The sequence below is a fragment of the Megalobrama amblycephala genome, linkage group LG18 (assembly GCF_018812025.1).
Source record: "Megalobrama amblycephala isolate DHTTF-2021 linkage group LG18, ASM1881202v1, whole genome shotgun sequence".
In the NCBI taxonomy this organism is placed as follows: Eukaryota; Metazoa; Chordata; class Actinopteri; order Cypriniformes; family Xenocyprididae; genus Megalobrama; species Megalobrama amblycephala.
In genome coordinates this window covers 15,316,558-15,339,566 of record NC_063061.1, presented here as the reverse complement: position 1 = coordinate 15,339,566, position 23,009 = coordinate 15,316,558, and the positions used below count along the sequence as shown (strand labels likewise).

General features: G+C 37.7%; 1 protein-coding gene across 15 annotated transcripts in view; it reads left to right on the top strand.

Moving 5' to 3' along the window:
- Positions 1-702: 702 nt before the first annotated feature.
- Positions 703-23,009, top strand: part of mark2a (MAP/microtubule affinity-regulating kinase 2a) — a 48,450-nt gene continuing 26,143 nt past the window's right edge. For 6 of the 15 annotated variants that reach the window (XM_048167050.1, XM_048167054.1, XM_048167049.1 and 3 more), the window contains exons 1-2: positions 704-1,824; positions 21,234-21,380. In XM_048167050.1, the coding sequence (XP_048023007.1) occupies positions 1,774-1,824; positions 21,234-21,380 (198 nt within the window). In that variant the 5' untranslated portion in view covers positions 704-1,773. Of the gene's footprint in view, positions 1,825-11,510; positions 12,039-20,676; positions 20,812-20,978; positions 21,155-21,233; positions 21,381-23,009 lie in introns of those variants that run through there. The other 9 variants (XM_048167059.1, XM_048167053.1, XM_048167046.1 and 6 more) reach the window with 5 other exon arrangements.

Genomic DNA, 23,009 nt, shown 5'->3' with positions numbered 1-23,009 from the left:
TAATCATGCACTGTTCGTTTTTGGCCAGAGGAGAACTGGCCCCCTGACTGAGCCTGGTTTTTCCCAAGGTTTTTTTCTCCATTTTGTCACCTGTTGGAGTTTGGGTTCCTTGCTGCTGTCACCTTTGGCTTGCTTAGTTGGGGACACTTGATATTTTGATCTGCCTGCATTGACACCATTGCATGTGAACTGAACTGAGCTGGACGAGGATATCAATGTTTTCTCCAGAGCCGATGTATAGATAAATTAACTAAATTAACAACTATTGATTTTTACAAAGGAATGAAACAATACTGAATTTCCTTAAGCTGGACAATGACACCATTTTCTTCTAGAGCTGCTGTGCAGCCAAAATGATTTGCCATGTTATCACTGTAAAGCTGCTTTGACACAATCTGCATTGTAAAAAGCGCTATATAAATAAAGGTGACTTGACTTGACTAATTATTATATACCAAAAAAAGTCAAAGATTTCTGGTTTTGCCCATCCTTGTGGGGACATTTTGTTCAATTCAGAGTTTGTTCTGTGTCTTTCATTAACCTAACACAACACAATTGACATCTAGGTGATGTCCTTAGACGTTATTATAATAAAATACGTTTTTTTGCATGGCGAATATACACATTCGACTTTAATTTTAAAACTATGTGTGAATGAAAGACTTTTATTTTAAATCCCTGTGCGAGAGAGGCAGAGGAAGTCGACCCACAGTCTGGTTTCACATTTCTCTTGAACGCAAACAACACTGGCGTCCGGGCGCTGCTGCGGTACCAGTCGTGATCGCCCGACTGCTCGGCTTTTCACGGCTCACAGATGTAATTCGTCGCGTACCACGGACTGGAACCGACCAATTTACACCCATTCACAACCGGGCCACGGTTAGGACATATACTTACAATCATACTGTCAAAATATCAGTGACTTTTTCGAAGTCACCCGGCCAGCTAACGCGCGTTAGCAGGTTAGATGTGATTTTCAGAGGCGCAGAGAGCCAGTATACGAGCAGCTCCGCGATGTTTTTGTGCTTGGATCGTTAGTTTGTCACCTTGAGACGATATCAAGTGTTTGATTTGGTTTTGAAACGGACATGTTGACACCTGTATGACGGATCATTACTCGGAGTAACGCTGATCTGAGCGCTGCTGAGTTGGCTAACTGGAAGGAGCAGCTCAATAACTTGCCTAAAGTTTTTGTGTGTGCTAAGCGGGACTTCCATGTGTCTTTCCTCAGGCTTGTGAAGAAGAAACCAGGATTTAAGTTTTGGCATTACAGATGCGCAATAATATACATCCGTACATTTATAGTTAGTGCTTAATTAGGGACCCTTTTGCCACCCGGCCTAATAAAACTTGTGAGTCCTCGGACTCGATTTTGCACATTTGTGCTGGGAACAATTTTGTTGTATTTCATTAGCTGACGGGTTCAAATTACTCTGACTATGATTTAATGCTGTAATTCCCTCGAAAACTCGCTAGTTTGACTGCAGAAAATCACATAGGAAGTTGACATTCAATGTTGACACCCGCCGATAGGGTTAGTCGAAAGTTTTCAGTAAAATTCGTCTTCCTGCCGAAATTAGTAAACAAACTATGACTTAATGACAGGACTTTTTGACTAATCTGTGCTGGTTTGGGGTCTCACACCGAGCTCAGGAGTTCATTTTGGACTTTGGACACTTTTCATCTTGCCTTGCCGATGCCACATTTGATTGAATTGTGAGAGCTGTGAACACGTTCAGTTTCAGAAAATAAACTCCAATTCAACCTCAGAATATGTCGACGAGGACACCACTGTTACCCATGATTGACCACTCCACTGGCCAGGTGAGTCTAAAATCTGTTTGTTTTCAAAAACTTGGAAGATTATCGACCCATTTACTAGCTAAGTTTTGTTTGTTTACTTTTGTGTAACAAGCTTTGTTTTCTTTCATCACTATATTGTCATGTCAGGTCATGGCCTAGTCAGCTAATATAAAATACAGAAGCTTATGATTCTCTAGTTTAGCCTACCTGTCAGCACCAGGGAAAACCTCTTTAGCTGCTTATTTTTCACTTGCTTATGTAATACAAAAATGCTTTTTATTATTTTTGTACAAACAGGAAACTACGCAACAGTATTCACTAATAATTTTCCCATTTACCACAAATAGAAGAGGCTGTTAAGAGTTCATTCTAGATATTATTTTGACATGTTGTCATATTTTGTTTTTGTTTTTGTAAGTGTTTGAGAATATATAAATCCACCAGTTTACTTTCTGTACTCTTTTAAGTTCAGTGGTTGGGATTTCAGTGTAAATTCCATATAGATATCTATTTGCCTTGTTCTGCTTTTTAAGTGAAGTCAAATTTATTTGTATAGCCTAGTGCTTTGCTTAGTATGCATTTTCAATGCAGATTTTTATAGAAAATCATGATAATATACAGTAGTATACATTTTGCGACAATATAAACAATCAAACAGTTAAAATTTACTATATAATGTATATATTTTACACGGGTCACTGATATTGCCAACTAAGACATGTTCCTGGATCAACATATTTTGTTGATCATGGAACATCATTCCTGTTGGAAAATTTAGTCCTACAACTAAACCTAACCTTATCCCTAAAATCTGAGAGAAATGATAGGTGAATAAGACTGATGTAGAGGCACTTAACCCTTATTTTAAGCCTAAACTTGACATAAACTGTAAACTTGTCGCTCAAATCTGATTGGTTGATTGGAAAGTGGTTCCAGGATCAACAAAGATGTTGAACTTGTGTTCACCCTTTACACAAGTATGTACTTGCATGGATGTACATGCATATCCAACTTTATATTTGAGCTGTGCAAAAATATATAGGTTACTTTTTGTTATGATATGAACAATCAAGCAGTTGACATTTGCTAGAAAGTATATTTTGCTTACGTGGGTGTACTATATGTATGCCAATGAAGTGGGATACACTTATTCAAAAGTGATTTAAATACCCTGCATATTGATAGCGGCTCCTGATGCCCCCAAATTATAGGCCTGTATACACAGAGTAAGTGTGATCGCATATGTAAAAGTGAAAGTTCAAAGTTAGCGTGCATTCAAAAGAGCCTCCGCTGTTATTGGTAATATTGTCGCAAGTTTACATACCGGTGTGAAAATTTCCTCACCGTGACATCCCTAGTAGTTACTCATCAAAGTTTCATTTATGCTTTGCATTTGAGGAATTTCATAACTCGTTACAATTGAGATGCAAGTGGTCTGTTTTGATCTGAGCTCACAGATTTTGAAACTTGAAAACATTTGAATGGTCTTAATCCCATGGAAGGAAGCGCTCTTAAGTAAATTGTTGTGTGTAGCTTGTTTCTAAGGCCAGTTTTAACCAAAAAGACTGATCCTCTTTCAGTGAGTCTGACTCACAGGCAGAATTGTACCAACAGTAAGCAGCTTGCTGTTGAAATCTCAAGAGACTGATTTGGAGTCAGTTTGAGTGTAAGGTTTGTTTATTGTGAAAATGAAATGTTTGCTGAAATGTGTCTCTTGCTAAGTCATACCCAATCTTCCTGTGATTTGCAGTCTGAAAAGTTTGGTCAGCACTTTTCCCTCAAGATCTTTTCTTGTGGTTTGGGGGAATCAAGTATAATCTGTTGGGCCTGATGTAGTGTAATGATTTTTAATCATCTCAGGCTGCTCTCCATGTAAATCTTTTTTTTTTTTTTTTTTTAGGTCAGATAAAGACTTACTTTATTTCCTCCTTAAGCAATGTTAGGAGTTGTGGCTCTGTGTTTCTGGGCAAAGATTTGTGATCCGCAGCCCTGTCAATCTGGACTGGCATTTCCAGTCAGGCATGGTTTGGGGAGTGTCATTGGAGATGTGTTTTTTGAATGTTTAGTTAATCTTCATTCATAATGCATTTTTGTCAAGTCTTACCTAATCAGATACTTATAAGTCTGGAAGGTCTTGAGAGAAAATCCCAATTTTGTGTAATATTCCCTACAAAACAATCATGATTTTGAATTCTGTCATCCTTCAGTAGTATTCAATAGTCTGAAAAATATTTTCTCATTTGACTTTAAGCTGAAATGTTTTTAGTCATGTGTTGTAGTAGCAGATCACCTGTAGTTTGAGCTTAACATGGGCATCTCAGTCTTTCTAAGGCTGAAGCGTTGTAGCGTTTCACCAAGGGGGGGATGTTCAGCTGCCATCTATTTGTGTACTGGCTGCTACCTCCCTCCTCTTGAAATAGTCATGTTGTGATAAAAATACTGATAAATGACAAGCTGGCTCACACCCCTCCTTTATTCCCCCTCCCCCTTGTGCCAGTCTACCCTGCTGTTTTTCCCAGCGTCTCAGACAGTTACCCCTCATTCGGAGCCTCTGCGTCTCCTTGACCTTCTAGTGCACGGAGTGCTGATGTTGAACGTGGTTGTGAGCTGTCGCGCGGCAACATTCCCACAATTGGTGTCCTCTTTCGGGTGTGCGTTGCGTCTTCGGGGTGGTTTTCGTATCCTTGTCAGATATTAGTCATTCACGTGGACCTGAATGTCTTCCTTCGAGCCTTTGTAATTAAAAACCGGCAATTCAATAGGATGTGTGTGCCATGTGTAGCTGCTCTTCAACCAATGGCCTCTGCCCGACACTACCGTGACAAAGTTGCCTCCCAGCTAACTTGTTTGGTTCTGTTTACATATAGGGGAGAGTGGGGTAAGCTGCATGGGGTGTGCAATATACAGTGCCTTGCGAAAGTATTCAAACCCCTTCAATTTTTTTTTTTCATATTTTGTAATGTTGCTGCCTTACGCCATAATTGCAAAGAAAAAAACCCCCCCAGATCTATGACAATTATGTATATTGCTTAAAGGCTTAGTTCACCGAAAAATGAAAATTCTGTCATTTATTACTTACCCTCATGCCGTTCCACACCTGTAAGACCTTCGTTAATCTTCGGAACACAAATTAAGATATTTTAGTTGAAATCCGATGGTTCCGTGAGGCCTTCATAGGGAGCAATGACACTTCCTCTCTCAAGATCCATAAAGGTACTAAAAACATTGATTCATTTATGATCCGATGCTTCCTGAAGCAGTGTTTTGAAATCGGCCATCACTAAATAAGTCGTTATTTTGTTTTTTTTGGCGCACCAAAAATATTCTCGTAATATTATAATATTAATATTGAACCACTGTACTCACATGAACCGATTTAAATATGTTTTTAGTACCTTTATGGATCTTGAGAGAGGAAGTGTCATTGCTCCCTATGGAGGCCTCACGGAGCCATCGGATTTCAACTAAAATATCTTAATTTGTGTTCCGAAGATTAACGAAGGTCTTACGGGTGTGGAACGGCATGAGGGTGAGTAATGCATGACATTTTTGGGTGAACTAACCCTTTAAGTATTCAAACCCTTAAAGGGTTAGTTCAATCAAAAACGAAATTTCTGTCATTAATTACTCACCCTTATGTTGTTCCACACCCGTGAGACTTTCGTTCATCTTAGGAACACAAATTAAGATATTTTTGATAAAATCCGAGAACTGTCTGACGCCTCCATAGACAATTTAACTACCACTGTCAAGGTCCAGAAAGGTACTAAAGACATCGTTAAAACAGTCCACGTGACTGCAGTGGTTCAAACTTAATGTTATGAAGCGACGAGAATACTTTTTGAGCGCAAAAACTCACCTACACTGTTTACGTCCAGCACTTCCAGGTTTCTTCGTCAGAACCACCAGCTCAGTATTGGCCGACTCTGTTCACATGAGCAGCACGACACATGCATGTTATGCTGGTTCATCAGACAAGAGATTATTTTTTAAAATTCGATTTGTGGCACCACCAAAAAACTAAATAAATAAAATCGTTATTATTGTCCATTCCAATTTGTCCGTTCAAGTGCAAGAAGCCGTGAAAGAGAACTCAATTCAGTATTCACATGCTGTCTAAGACGCGCTTCTTTCTGCACATAAATAAGAGGATAACATATAATAGAGAAGACTAGTAATAAGATTCACGTTATTCAGATATTATTTTCAATGTTTGCGGTTGACCGATTCATCGGTTTTTGCACGGGGGGAACACGCTGCGCAGAGAGCGCTGACACATCAGATGTGCATTTAAAACACAGACAGTGAAACTGTATGAATACAGAACACTACAGTACATGTTGCCATATCATTATAAAGTTATCAGTTTGTTGACTAGGTGCTGCATTAGCAGAGAAAGAACAGCAGTATGTTAAAATGTGACAAAAACACACACAAACCCAACCCAAATGTTTAATGTCGCAATTGTTTCCAATTTGCATTAGTTTATATTAGGGCTGACAGATATCTCGCATGCGATTGTCACACGCATTTCGTCAGTAAAGCCGGTTCCCTGATTACCGCTAAATCGCCATCACCTGCTTTCAAATGGAGCGGCATTTAATAGACAGAACCGTAGATCACTGACAAGCCACGCAGTATCGCGTTCATATCGCAGATGAATCGCCTTCGATAATGAACGCGATATTGCGTGGCTTGTCAGCCCTAGTTTATATCCAACTGGTCACTTGTATATGCATTCATTTGCCGGCAAAGTTGCATATTAAAAGCTAGTGACGTGATTGCTTTCTCAACATTGATATGTTAACGTAAATCAGAAACGCATTTGATTTGTTCTTTTTTTTTGTCATCACTTCAATACATATTTTGTTATTTTGATTAGATAATCATCAAGTGTTAGAAGGAAAGAAATAGAAGCAAATAAAGTGAGAAACTATGCATTTAATATACATTTATGTCATTTTAATGCTCTGTCCTTTTCGTAGATATTTAAAGATGGCCATCTCTAAGTATGACTGTTTTGATTTTTATGAAATGGTAACACTTTACAAAAAGATTCCATTTGTAACATTAACTAAGGTTAATAAATACTGTAGAAGTATTGTTCATAGTTTGTTAATTTTAACATTTACTAATACATTTTTAAATTGAGTTTTAATTTTTATTTTATTTGTTAACCGTAGTTAATGCACTATGAACTAACATGAATGGTCAAGGTACAATTGTATTGCTCAAATATTAATGCATACTGTAAAAATGTATATTGCATAATGCATATAGTCAATGTAAGCTAACTAATACATCCTAGTTAATAAATGGGACTTATTACCTATGAAATTTACATGTGTTTCTAGGTTATAGCTAAAGAAACACATTTGACCTGTAATATTTTAACGTTTAAATTATTTTCTGTAGAATTTGTTCTGTAGAACTTCTTACTTTAATATATTCATATTTATATACTTATTTAATTTTGCACGTTTCAGTTCAGCATTGTTTTACTTTGAATGTTTGTTTTTATCCAGTATCCAATTTAACTATCGGTTGATTAATAAGTTGATTATTGGTGTTGGTAAAATCCGCTATCGGTCGACCTCTAGTTTGCGGAAATAAATACAGAAAAAAGATTGATTCATGGCTTCTGAGAATCAATATTGAATCTACCACACTTTTTTTTTTTTAAACAAAATGAATTTGATCTGCCATTTAGAATGTATGTGATTACCCCTTTATTTACAAGTTAAACAAATTACGCAGTTAAGGATATGAAACGACTCACCCACTGACACATCTTACCCCACATTTCTGTGTGTATGTGTATATGTGAGATGTCATGTTAAACTGCAGGTCTCTATTAGAAGAGAGCCCGAAGGCTGAGGTGAGCATATATAACGAAAAGAACATTTTGAGCAAGAGATCTCCATAGCAACATGAAACTTCAGAGTTACTCCAGGAAGGTGAATGCAGTCGGATCTTAGCAACGCTAGCATGACACCCTCAGTCAGTTTCTGTAATAATGGTTCTTAGTTTGAATGTTACATACTGTCCTAATAAAACAAACCCTGAACATTTGTCAGCTTTGACATCTGTGACCAGCCCTTAGTTACTGGGCCATAAACGTCAGTGGTGACAAACACTGAAACTACTCTTGCTCAGAACACCCTCAGATTGTTCACTGAGGAATCAGAGAACTCCAACCGGTTCGACTGATGACATAATGGGAATCTCAAGTCCTGATGAACTATTAGCCTAGTAGCAGAATGGCTTAAATGAATGGTTGTGTATTGTAGATGTGGAGCTGGATCATCTGGTTGTTTTTCCCACTGGTGGTTAAAGGAAATAAAGGTTTTGAGCAAAACTGGTTTTTCTAGGAGAGAGGTAGAGCGAGTTCATCTGTAGCACAGTGGAAGCACAGTGTTTGTATACTGCCTTCTTTCTTTGGTTGTAAAGATGGTTTTAATTGATAAGCATCTGTCCATTTCTTTTGGTTTAATTTGTCTTTGAATGAGCAGGATTCCACCTGGATGTTGTTTACTGATGGGTGTGGCCCTGAACTGAGCTGCACTGATTTTGATGTTGTGAAATCACAGCAGAACTCATTGCTTTTATCTTGTTATAACACATCAAATGCTACTTTCTTCCAGAGACCCCCCCCAAAAAAAGGGACAGACCGTGCCCACGCACATAGACCAGGTTGTTTTAGCTCAGTTGAAAGATGTAAATGTGTATGTATGTCCAAGATTTTATCTTGTAAAAATCATTGTGAAATTTAAGTCATTCTTTGATCTTTGGCTAAAATAATTACTTGACTCATGGCTGACTCAAAAAAATTTCCTCTATTACACTGTGGTCATGGTTGGAGAGTTCAGAACGCTTGTGTTCAGAAGATTTTGGGAATACCTCACATCACATGACAGAAATATATTATCCTGATCTCATAACATGCCAAATTTAAGTCTTGATGAAAGAAGTTGTGTATATTTTGGTAAAAGTTAGTCATGCATATTAAAAATAATTAGTAGTAGTTAAATTATGAGTAATAATAAAGTGACTGGTAGCCTAGTTTTAACCAGAATTTTATTGTACAGTTTTTTTTGTTTTTTATTTGTTTTTTATAAATACTGTTTTAAAAATGGTAGTTTCATACATTAACTACACTAATGGTAGTTTTCATACACCTTTTCTGATGATCTTAGAGGTCTATTCTCTAATTCTTCTAATGTTATTTTTCTATATTCCATTAGTTTAAAAGAGAATGTTAAAAATTTTCTAACCAGGTTAAAGGGCTTCATCTACCTTATTTTAATGTTCATTCATACAGGTTTAAAATACTTACTATTGTTATTAATAATTAACTACTAATAAGTCAGGATTAAATTAATAATTTATATATGAATATATGAAAATATTCATATATATTTATATATGAATATTAATATATGAATGAATAAGTGATTATTTTGACAATTTTGATGGCATGGAGGCATGGTGGGCAAACCATGCATAGAACTGCATTACAAACCTGTCAATTTTTTTTTTAATCGCAAAAGTAGAAAATAAAAACGTGAACAAATTGCAAGTTTTGGGCGCTTGTAATCCATATACAGCACCTGCTGCAGTATAAACCTTATTAAAGATGCATAGTATAAACAGGTGAGCAGATGAGCCCAGGATATGAATGCAACACGCTAAATGGTAAAGCATTCTCTTTGGAAAAATGCTTAACGAGAAACTGTGCGTTGGTTATATTCTGCGCTCATCTGCTTGCCATCATTAAAGGGATAGTTCACCCAAAAATGAAAATTTGATGTTTATCTGCTTGTTTATCGCCCAGCCCTACTTACCGAACAGTATTTATATCATTTTTTACCTCTAAAACACCACTGTCCAACTGCGTTCAGCACTCGTTTAGTGAGGTCTGATCGCGCTCTGACACCGGCAGTGATGTTTTGCGCTTATACTTCAATGAGTGGTAGACATTACTTCCGTTGTCAGAGCGCGTTCAGACCTCACTAACCGGATGCTGAACGCAGTTGGACATAGTGGTGTATTAGAGGTAAAAAAATTATATAAATACTGTTCGGTTTCTCGCACAAACCAATCGTTTCGTGTCTTAGGACATCAATGTGTCATCACGAGCCGCAGGGTTTAATTTGGATATGTCTTTGCAAGGTTTTTTGACTCTTATTGATCCAAGTTCCCATTCACTCCCATTATTCGGCTGACAAACGGCAGCGGTTGGAGTTAAAAATCATCATTTGTGTTCTACTGAAGAATAAAAGTAACCTACATCTTGGATGCACTGAGGGTAAGCAGATAAACATCAAATTTTCATTTTTGGGTGAACTATCCCTTTAATAAGGTGTAGGCCTATATTTGAATTTGGTCCTTTAAAAGGGTGGTTAATTATAATTTCACTTTTTTAAGTTTAGTTAGTGTGTAATGTTGCTGTTTGAGCGTAAACGACATCTGCAAAGTTATGACGCTCAACATTCAAAGCAAAGGGAGATATTTTCTTTTAAAGAAATCGCTTTTTAAGGACTAGAACAAACGGCTGGTAGGGACTACAACAAGCTTCTTCCTGGGTTATTGACATCACTAACCCTAAAATTTACATAAACTCTGCCCCTGAGAACATGCAACAAAGGGGTGAGGCTAACACAAATGCAATAGCATGTCATAAAAGCAGAATGACAACACAAGTTATAACCCTATTTAAACTAAACTACACCTGTTCTATCTTCATGCAGCACACATTCACTGGCTCTGTAGGATCTTACAACAGTTCCCACGTGAGCGATTTATAGAATATCATGACAGAATATGCTAATCAATGACTTTAAGATATCCCACATCAGCTACATAAATTCATCAACTAACCGTTCAGAAACGTCCTTTTGCATTCTGCATGTCGTCACTTCTTCTTGAGTCTCTCCATCATTGTCCGACTCCGGTTTGAACATAAAAGGCTGAACAGTTTCTGACATTTTCAGTGAGTCTGCGTGAGGTAATCGGCGCTGCTAACATGAGCTCTTGAAACTCTGCCCTCTTCTTGAGAGCAGCAGCTCATTTGCATTTAAAGGGACACACAAAAACTGAGTGTTTTTGCTCACCCTCAAAAAGTGACAAATTTAACATGCTATAAAAAATTATCTGTGGGGTATTTTGAGCAAAAACTTCACATACACACTCTGGGGACAGCAGAGACTTATTTTACATCTTGTAAAAGTGGCATTATATGATCCCTTTAATATCAACGTCTTACTGCATTAGCACTTAGCACAAACCTTATAAAAATGACTGTCAGACTGGCATACTATAAATATAAATAAATGTTTATCTAACCAACTTTAAAGACTTTATTTAAATTAAGTTGCTACTTTAATTTCCTTATGTTCAGTTTTTTTTATTTATTTTTTTTTTATTTGTATGTAGAGTAAAGCTTAAGTCATAATTTGCTGCCAACCTAATTCTTCCGTGGTATTTACTGTAGTGATTAATATAGTTCATTCAACATTCTAATTGTAGTTTTGTCCAACTCCTTTGCCTGAAATAATTGAGTCTAATATCCACTTTGAATTACAGTAAGCTCTTTTTAATCTCTTCAATTCCTTTAAAATGTTGTCCCTCTGCTACATAAGCAAGGCTGCAACGATGACATCATTCATCTAGTGCTCTTGTATGTTTGACTCATTGCTAGTGGATCAGATTAACTGGAGAAACCTTCAGAAGGGCTCAGTCTGCAGTTTGTCTTCTCCCACTCTGTTCCATAGTCTTGTTTCTCAGCTGTCCGGGCATGTCAGCTCTCGTTTCCAGAGAACTTCTCGAAGGCCTCCTCTTGCTCCACCAGCCACTCCTCCTGACAAACCCAGACACGTCGCTTCCTGTGTATGACCTGGAACCCAAATCATTTTGGCTTTTTTCTTCTCTTTCTTAGTCTCCTCTATCACTGTACTTCCGGGAATTAGCTCGACTTCCTGTTATGCCGCAGTGTGTGTGAGGAAGCTGCTTTTCCCAGCTCGGACCCCCAGAGCGGTCAGCATGTGGATCTTATTTTAGGCAGAGACCTTCTGGCCCCTGAAGTCCTCAGGGTTATTTGTCTACGGCTATCAACGCTGGGCTTTTTGTTTTGAAACCATCCTGGAGTATCTGTCCTCACCTCTGTCATGAGCTTTGGAGAAGATTAAACTCTTTGCAGAAGGTATTTTTATGGACCCTGAAGCTAAAAACTAGAGGTACATGATGTTTTGAATTATTATAGTCTCTGAAATTAAATTACAGGTTTATAGTATATATTCTTGTGCCATTTTTTTGTAATGTGCACCTAAGACCCTGACAGTCTTGTGCCAGTGTGCGTACAAGCACGCATAACATGTTGGTGTGACCCAGAAAGAGTTATAGCCAAGAATTTTAGCCAAGTTAGCATGTCCTGTCATTCTGTGAGGATTTTTCCCAAGATTTATGCACTGTTTAATGTTCTATTTGGACATTCATCTAGATTATCTGCCAAAAATAGTGTCATTTTTTCATATTCTCTTTATGTTTCAAGGCATAAACAGAATCTAAAACATGACAAAGAGCCACATCTATATAGCTTGGGGGGCCGTTCACATAGGACATGTTCTCGGCACTAGACTAGTTTTTTTTAATTGTTGGTCAATGTTTGTTGCTTTTTTCCAGCATTTTGCATTTTTTAGTACACATTTCAAGTTAAAAGTAGTTTATCTTAAGACACTACTTTTTTTTTTTTCGTTCTGTTGGGCTCTTTCTAGCTGTTTTTGAATTCAAGAGCACATCCTTTGTGAATGGCCCCTTATGTGTCGTGTGTTGACTGCAACTGTGTGTTTATAATAGTTGAGACCATGCAAGTGATACATAAAGCATGACTATCCAATATGTGTGTGTATTATTAATTTTTGCTGGTTTCTATTATGAAAAGCAGTACTTAAAGTGATCACATAACCTATATGTATTGTAAGTCAATTAAATAATTATTTTGTGATATTAATTCTAGTTAGTTTTGGTGTTTTTTTTTTTTTTTTTTTTTTTTTTTATATAAATAACCACATTGGGGGCCTCTTAAAGAGCCTGAAGCGTGTTGCTTATTTACTTCTATTGTTATTAGTTTCTCAAAGGAAGGTAGGTCTCTTCCTGTCGTATGTGGTGTTAGGTCTAGCCTTTTCTCCCTTAGGTGTTAATTGTTTTAAGATTCATCGTGGTGTGCAGAAAGATTTCTGTTTGACTTCTGTTGGTTTTTCCTTGCTGCATCTGTTGATATAGATTTGGTGAGGTGATTGATGTGTAAATCAGTGTCTGAGCAACAGTGCTACTGTACTGAAGGTCAGAGCTCTGTGTTTGTTTGTGCGTTTGCTGTTAATCTCACTGCAGACCCTCATAGTACATCAGCTCATTGTGACGCACACTCACTTCAGTATCATTACACTTCCCTTTTGTCATGAAGAAAAGGCAAACTTGTTTGTCTGAACTGAAGGTGATTGTATATAAGTGGGTGGATCTCACAAAGATGACATTTACATAACATGAACATTTCTCTGAAAATTGTACACCCTGTACCCCAATTAGGACATCCACAGTAAAATACTTTAGTTTTATAGATAAGTATAAGATCAGTGATCCGATGACCGCTTATGACATGATAACAGTCAAGAAAGACTTTCAGGCTTCTGTGCTAAAATGTGCAAATCCTCATTAAGGCAGGAACACACCAAGCCGACGGTCGGCCGTCGGGCAGTTTTTCTTCGTCGGCCGACTAAGTTTTCTCAGTGTGTTCTGCACCGTCGGCTGAAGTTGGTCCTCGTCGGCCTTTTTTCGGCTGATTCGAAATGTTGAATCGGCGTTGGAGCTCGTCGGTCCGTTGGCCCATCTGATCATTCTGATTGGCTGTTCAGCTACTGCCGCCTGCTGGTTCGGAAAGGCATTTCATATCACGCAGGCGCAGAACTGACGTGCTGCTTGGCCGTCGGCTGTTTAGCGTCGGTTTGGTGTGGCAGGGCAACTTTGGACAACCCCGCAGTCTGCTTTCGTTGCCACTAGTTTGTCGCCGTTGGCTTGGTGTGTTCTGGCCTTTAGGAAACAACAAAAATGAGGGACTCCACTTGTAGAAAAATAAATATAAAAAAGAAATTACAAAAATAAAGCTGTTAACTTTTTATTTGAGGCTGTTATTAATACACCACAATATGGGGCACATGCGGGGCTCATTGCTAAGAATCTTTTATACAGATAACTAATTTTTAAAGACAAAACATAATTTTGTCTGTAGTATTTGTCCAATCAAACACAAAAAGTGAAAGAGAACTTGCTCTCTGTGTGTGCGCACAGAAAGCAAGTTCTCTTTTGCTCATTTTTGTACTTAAACGGACAAATACAGACAAAATTATGTCAAAATCCCATCTCCTATATATCCCAGTAAACAGCCGTTTAGGTCTTAAGTGAACATAAACAGCCAATACACATTACCACTAGTCCACTATAGGGCTGGGCAATATATTGCATGCGATTGTCACACGCATTTCGTCAGTAAAGCCGGTTCCCTGATTACCGTGAAATCGCCATCACCTGCTTTCAAATGGAGCGCCATTTAATAGACAGAACCGTAGATCACTGACAAGCTACGCAATATCGCATTCATTATCGCAGATGAATCGCCTTTGATAATGAACGCGATATTGCGTAGCTTGTCAGTGAACTACGGTTCTGTCTATCAAATGCCGCTCCATTTGAAAGCAGGTGTTGGCGATTTCGCGGTAATCAGGGAACCGGCTTTACTGACGAAATGCGCGTGACAATTGCATGCGATATATCCCCCAGCCCTAGTCCACTACATAATTTTGTAGTGGACTAGTGGTAGTGTGTATCGGCTGTAAAAATGCTTATTGGAGCATCCTTAATAGTTTTTTGTTTGTTTTGCATCAATGCATTATAATATAAATAAATGTGGAGTTATATTGGAACAACAGTTTTAAAAAGTGATTTTTCACTATTTACAACAGGATCTGCATTTTCATGGGTTTAAAGGGTCATGAAACCCCCCTGTTTTACCCTGGTCGTTCACACCTCTAAGTTTCAAAAAGTCTGTGAAAATGGGCGTGTAGAGGGGGAGAGAACAACTAATGAAGCACAGACATAGAACGCACTCATTATACAGAATAATGAATATTAATATATGAGCACGGAGAGAATGACAACAAACTCCCAAGCACAAGGGAGAAATGTGAAAGAATATTTAATAGGGCTAATAATAGCTACTTTGATTACGTTTACGAGCACTGCAGTCTCAAAATCAGTCTTTTGTCTGATAGAATAATCGTGTCGTCGCGTTCAGATAGGCTACACCACTGTATCAGTGTCCAGTTTGCACATATAATTCATTTGAAGAAGACTTGATGAAATATGTGTGCATAACTACACCGTGCTGGTTAATGTTTGGTGCAGGAGAATGTGTGAAATAAATACTTTAAACACAGATACTTTATTCTGTATGAACTATGTGTCACTTGGCTAGTGTTATTAAACTCATCGCGGAGCTCCGCGCTGAAACCAAGCATATGCGCGCTCGCTCCGCCTGTATATCATAACAATTGTATTTTTCATGTGTTCATATTCAAACTCCAGTTCTGACCGTATCGCGAGCAAAATACAAACAACACTCATGTGCTGCTGTGCTGAAGGAAACATATACGGCTCGCATGTTTGAACACAGCTAGAACAGGCAGAGGAGAATGAACAGCACTTTTGTGACATTTGAATTCTCCGCTGTAATGCGATCTCACGCGAACATATTTTTCATTTGTGCTGGTAGATTACTGCAAAACGATCCACATGCGCACAAACCTCTGCTCTGGTCGCGTCGCAGGAAAACACGTTGTGTTGTGGCACTGTGGAAACAAACACCAACGATATGTCTCTCAATGACAACAGACCGAGGCGAGAGAAGTGATACTTCCTCATGCATAATACCGCAATTATAATCTTATGCATACTACAGTGCAGTGATTGGATTAAATGAGCTTTATGTCATGAATATATATGTCGAGAATCTACGTCAGCATGTTCGAAGTACACGATGACGTCAGATTTTGTGACGTTGCTCCGACTCAGCTTTTCAAACAGGAAGACAGAAATCGCTCTGAAAAATGCAAAAATAACTACTTTTCACTTTGGAATAACGATAATGAGTACCTTTAGTGTTTTCAGTGATGTGCAGCCTATACATATCTGTTTACATCTCAAAAAAAAGTGTTTTGGGGTTTCATGACCCTTTAAAGGCCTCATCAATTGAGAAATCAGCTTTTCCTTGAGCATTTGATATATGAGAGGTCATCGTTCTATAAGAATACCCTGTAAGTTTCAGAACTGAAAACTTAATTTTTAGTTGAATAAAAGCTTTTATTGACACCAGGCTCTGCGAACGACTCATCCCGTTATAGAGGTGAAACGCCACCTCTGCAGAAGAAATCAATGCCTACTTTATCATTACAACATTAGCCCCGCCCACTGGCGTGTTAGTGAGATGAGGAGAAAAGAGCGATACAGGACTAATAACATTACCTTTCAAAGGATCCTAATGCTAGGAATATGGTTATTTATTTCCAACAATGTGAATGTCTCAGTTGAGCAATATTTATTTGTATTTGGTACATTTTACTATGGATTCTTTGGTAAATTAATTGCATTTCGGCGCAGGCTTTGCAAACAGACTTTTATGATGTGATCTCGACAGTAATGCAACAACATTTAAGTAACTGTTAATTCTAATGCCTGATCTGTTATGTAATGATTCATGTACAGTAGGGCTGTGTATTGGCAATTATCTGGCGATGCGATACGTATCACGATACAGGGGTTACAATACAATATATTGTGATGTAATGCGATATTGTGATATTTCTTGTTTTTTTTAGAAAGAGGATCTAATTTTAGAAAAAACTGTCAAAGAACACACAACCATATGCATAAAACCTGACAAAAAAAACCAACTTTATTTTATTTAATCAAGACAGTATCAATTGTATTTATATGACCAATCCCTTTTTTGTGCAATCTAAGTAAAAGGACAATAGTAAAGTGACTGCAGGATTCTTCAGGTGTAATTAAAAACATTATAGCAGTTTTTAATTTTTAAAGTATTTAACAACAGATATACAGTCATAGTCCATTCCATGACTCCAAGACTGTTTGTTTCATAATTAATACTGTAAAGCTGCTTGCTTTAAAGCAGTCTATTGTATAAAGTGCTATTTAAAGGGTTAGTTCACCCAAAAATGAAAATTCTGTCATTTATTACTTACCCTCATGTCGTTCCACATCCGCAAGACCTTCGTTAATCTTCAGAACACAGATTAAGATATTTTAGTTGAAATCCGATAGCTCCGTGAGGCCTCCATAGGGAGCAATGGACACTTCCCCTCTCAAGATCCATAAAGGTACTAAAAACATATTTAAATCGGTTCATGTGAGTACAGTGGTTCAATATTAATATTATAAAGTGACGAGAATATTTTTGGAGCGCCAAAAAACAAAATAACAACTTATTTAGTGATGGCCGATTTCAAAACACTGCTTCATGAAGCATCGGAGCACAGATGAATCAGTGTATTGAATCATGATTCAGATCGCGTGTCAAACTGCCAACGGCTGAAATCATGTGACTTTGGCGCTCCGAACACCAGATTCGACACACTGATTCATCTGTGCTCCGATGCTTCCTGAAGCATTGTTTTGAAATCGGCCATCACTAAATAAGTATGCATTTCCTGAGTTTTGGATTTTAACCCGGCCTATTTTGCAAACAGCATGACTCGTGTTGATCTCCTTAGTGGTTTCTTTATAGTTGAAGCCAAAATGAGTCCACACTTCAGCTCTGTACACCACGGCGGGAGCTGGAATAATTCTATCGTCTTATGAGCTGGGTTTGCTAATGCTAGCTATGCACGGACGGACCTTGCTCTTCTCCGCATCAGTTTACGTTCTGAGATAACGCTGCCATCTAGCGGTTGGGTTTAAACTGAACACAAAGACACGAATCTTGGTTGTAAATAAATAAACATCAATAGTGTTTTTGAGAATCGATACAGTAGTGCCAAACATAATATTCACGTGTATCGATATTTTCCTACACCCCTAGTCGAGAATGACAACGCACATGTACATTATCAGTGTATTGGATCCATGCATTTGTCTTAAAGTGACAGCAGCATAATATTCCTCATATTCCTACTGCTCTGTGTTTTTAATGTTAATCAAAAAGAAATCACTCAATGCTCTTGACTGAATAACATGTCTGACCTTAATAAGGATCTTTATTTAATTTATACAGTGAAGATTATGCAGTTATTTTACATGTGATTATTCGAATTCTGTACCTGAAAACAAATGTTAGACCTACCTGAGACCCTGAAAGGCACAGTTTATTTTATTTGTGCTATTGCTTGTAGTTTGATTATTTGTACTTTCTTCTTTATTTTTATTTGACAGTAGTTCTTTTTTCCCTGAACATAGCACATACTGAACCCTTGGCCCTAAAACGTGATATATTTACCCAAGACTATCTTTGCAGATTTCTCTCACTGCCTGTGTAACATTCTGACTATCTACACTAAATAATGGAGGGTTTTTCTGTCTTATGAGCTTTGCGTAATGTTTAAATAGCACTTATCTATCAATGATGTTCTTAGTAACCCCTGACTGACTCACCAGTGATGGGTGTGTTTAGCAGAAGTGAAGTAAATTCATCTGGCTCTACGAGGGTGTTATCAGGAAGATGCGTCAAAACTAAATCACAGACCTCATCCGCTGCTTTTTTTAGGTGCCTTGAAATTAAGTTTCTGTAGATTTTTGCCATCCATAGACAAAGGGCCCCCTTAGCACACTGACGTACGGACACAAGCCAGACTTCAGGGACAGACTAATGTGAACGTGGTGGCAGTAACTATGTTTTGAAAATTTGCGACGATCCAGACAATAGTGTATCTGTTTGAATCAATGTCCTCACCTTACTAGACAACAGCCTGTCCTCAGATTGCAGCTCTAATGTGAGCTCACACACAGGGACAGGCCACAATTGATGCTCTGTTCCCCAATCAACGCTGAAAGAACCGAGTGTCCCTCACGCCAGTCAAGAGAAATCCCCATTGTCAAACACTTCTCTTTCTCACTCTTCATCAAGTTCCTCTTTTCTTTTTTTTTTTCCTCGACTGCTGTCTGTCATGTGACCTCATTTCTTATCATCTCTGCTTGTAATGCACTAAAATGAAAATGCCTGAAACTGAAAACAAAACTGAAAGTGTTAATTTAAATTAGCCTTTGTTTAGGAATAACTGAAGTTCTTTCAACTTTTTTTTACATTTTCAAAGATATTAATAAATATTTTAAAAGTTGTTGGAGCCTAGATGTTATTGTAGTCAGGGCTCCACAAGAAGAACTTCCCGATAGCCCAAGGCCAGTGTGAAAGACGCTTGGGACAGTTGACGTAACTGTCACTGGCCCGTGCTTTTAAGTCTTGTCAAATTAATCAGTTCAAGCGCTCATTTCAGTATAGGGCTGGGCGATAAAACAATAACAATAATTATAGAGACATATTTTTCACACACCCAAAGTGCTCATACAAATGGGTTTGTGGTCAGCTTTGCCATCACAGGAATGAATTACAATTTAAAATGTATTAAATTAGAAAACTGTTATTTTAAATTGTAATAACATTTGACAGTATTACTCATTTCTTTCTGTTTTTAATTAAACAAATACAGCTTTGGTGAGCATAAGAGACTTCTTTTAAAAGCATTAATAAGTCTTACTGACCACAAACTTTTGAGCGTTATTGTAGAAAATTGCCCAGAATGGTCTAAAAAAGTGATAATTGTGCAGAAATGTATATTCTCAGATGTTTAATATCTCCCTTCTCACATCACATCTGATGTGCTACATAAGATAGTCTCGTATGCTTTGTGCAATCATTGGATTAATGTGTTAATAACCAAGAAGTTGAACCAAGTATGTTAAAGGGTTAGTTCACCCAAAAATGAAAATTCTGTCTTTATTACTCACCCTCATATCGTTCCACACCCGTAAGACCTTCGTTCATCTTCGGAACACAAATTAAGATATTTTTTGATCAAATCCGATGGCTCAGTGAGGCCTGCGTTGCCAGGAAGATCATTTCCTTTTTCATATGCCCAGAAAGCTACTAAAAACATATTTAAAACAGTTCACGTGAGTACAGTGGTTCAACCTTAATATTATAAAGCGATTTCAAAACACTGCTTCATGAAGCTTCGAAGCTTTACAAATCTTTAGTTTCGAATCAGTGGTTCGGAGCACATATCAAACTGCCGAAGTCACATGAGGTATTGAAATTTCTAAACACTTATGACGTAACGAAGCCTCGTTTACTGAAATCATGTGATTTTGGTGCTCCGAATCACTGATTTGAAACAAAAGATTCGTGAAGCAGTGTTTTGAAATCGCCCATCACTAGATATTGTTGAATAAAGTTGTTATTTTGTTTTTTTTGGCGCACAAAAAGTATTCTCGTCACTTTATAATATTAAGGTAGAACCACTGTACTCACATGAACGGTTTTAAATTTTTGTTTAGAAGCTTTCTGGACATTGAAAAAGGAAATGTCATTGCTGGCAATGCAGGCCTTACTGAGACATTGGATTTTATCAAAAATATCTTAATTTGTGTTCTGAAGATGAACGAAGGTCTTATGGGTGTGGAACGACATGAGGGTGAGTAATTAATGGCTGAATCTTCATTTTTGGTTGCCATTGGGACTTAAACACAGAACTATGGAAATGTAAACTGAATATGCAGTCACATTTGAATATTGACTGCAATGTGCTTCTTTAGGCTTTTAGACATTGTGCTTGTCTGAAGAGGTGTTTAAACAACTGTTGAACACAACCTCTTTCCCAACAATATATCATCCATCAACAGCTGCTGTTTACTTGAAGTAAACCTGAACCATTCAGTCTGCTTTTTAAGGTCAGTGATGCTGTTATTGGATGTCAAAGGGGTTTCCGTTCTCATTATTGATCAAGATGTTCTGCCTCTTTTCTCTCAGGCAAAAACAAACCAAAAATGGTGTCTGTTGAAATTTTGCGGTGTATCCCTAATCTCTGCTCTTTTTCGCAGTCTCTTCCTTTTTCTACCTCTCTCTTCATCTCTGCCTCCCTCTGCATGTCTGCTTAGTGTGAGAATCAGATGGCGACTGGCGACAGTCCTATCCAATCAGAATCACTCGAGCTCTGATAAGGATATTATTAAAGCAGTGCTCTGCAAACCTCCCATCTGTGCTTTTAGGTTCAACCTTCATAACTGATCCCAGGTGAAGAACTGTGGTCTGGAATAGTAGAGAAAAACAAACACTGGCCTAAACTGATTTTTTTCTCTCTCTCCCTTTGTAGTCTCACTCCGACTCAAAGCGCTGCAACATGCCCCACTCCACAGCAGACGAGCAGCCCCACATCGGCTGCTACAGGCTCCTGAAAACCATCGGCAAAGGCAACTTCGCCAAGGTCAAACTGGCCAAGCACGTCCTCACTGGCAAAGAGGTGAGGATTAAGTTTAACCCCCAAAGAAAAAATGACAAGGCAAACCATAGGCTGTTTAATTGGCATGTGATTTGTCAGATGAGTGGAATCTCTTTAAATCATTTGTCTGTTCTCCATAATGCAGATAAACATGCTACTCAGTTGTTAGCTCAAATTTGAGATCTTAAAGTAACAGCAGCAGCCATCCACCTTATCCCCCTCAGAAAAAAAATCACATTGAAAGTATGTAATTCACTGGTAATGAGAATGTACTTTGAGTATGTAGAAATGGCAATATAGTATTTCCCAATAATATCAATAAATTGTATTTTTGTTGGTATTGGGTATCTCACAGGTTATTGGGTTTAATTTACAAACACTAAAACACTTAAATTGAAAACTACTAATTAATTAAACAATTTGGAAAAAAATATAGAACTGTTATTCAGTGCATTTTCTCATTTATTTTGCCAATTTAAAGTCAGCATGTAATAGAAAAACACCCTGTTTACTAAGTGCATATTATTGGTCTTATTTTGATTCATCCATATGTTTAATTTTTATTTATTTTATTTTGACCTTGTAATGTTTAATTGAAATATCATGACATGATATATGCTAGACTTCTCCAATAGTTGTTTGTTCTTAAACTCTGCATCTTTCTTACAATCAACTGCAAGCTCACACTCACATCTGCCACCATCCAGTCAATAACCAGTGAATTGAACCAAGCCCCCATCCTATATTTGTTTTTCTTTTCAATAATTTGTCACTTGGTTGTAAGTCACAGTGTGGAAGAAAAGATCTATTGCTACTTCCGTTACATCACAGCTTTAAAAGGATAGTTCACCCAAAAATTTAAATTCTGTCATTAATTACTAGGGATGCACCAATACCTTTTTTTTAAGGGCCGAGTACGAGTACCAATACTTTTTTTTTCTAGTACTCGCCAATACGATACCGATGCCTATACATTTATTAATTTCTCTTTCTTTTGGTGATGTTGCAGTTTTCCAAGCACAACACAGTGAGACTAATGAATGTAGGACAGCTTCTTTATTATTATTCTAATGAAAAAGGTAATAGTTTTTATGTGCTTGTCACTAGGGCTGGGCGATATATCGCATGCAATTGTAACACGCATTTTGTCAGTAAAGCCGATTCCCTGATTACCGCTAAATCGCCATCACCTGCTTTCAAATGGAGCGGCATTTAATAGACAGAGCCGTAGTTCACTGTCAAGCTATCCAATATCGCGTTCATTATCGCAGATGAATCGCCTTCGATAATGAACGCGATATTGCGTAGCTTGACAGTGAACAAGATGTAATATAAGTCTAAGGTGTCCCCTGAATGTGTCTGTGAAGTTTCAGCTCAAAATACCTCATAGATTTTTTTAAATTAATTTTTTTAACTGCCTATTTTGAGGCATAATTAGAAATGCGCCGATTCATGCTGCGGCCCCTTTAAATCGCGCGCTCTCCGCCCCCTCCTGAGCGCTCGACTCTATCACTGCATAAACAAAGTTCACACAGCTAATATAACCCTCAAAATGGATCTTTACAAAGTGTTCGTCATGCAGCATGTCTAATCGCGTAAGTATGGTATTTATTTGGATGTTTACATTTGATTCTGAATGAGTTTGATAGT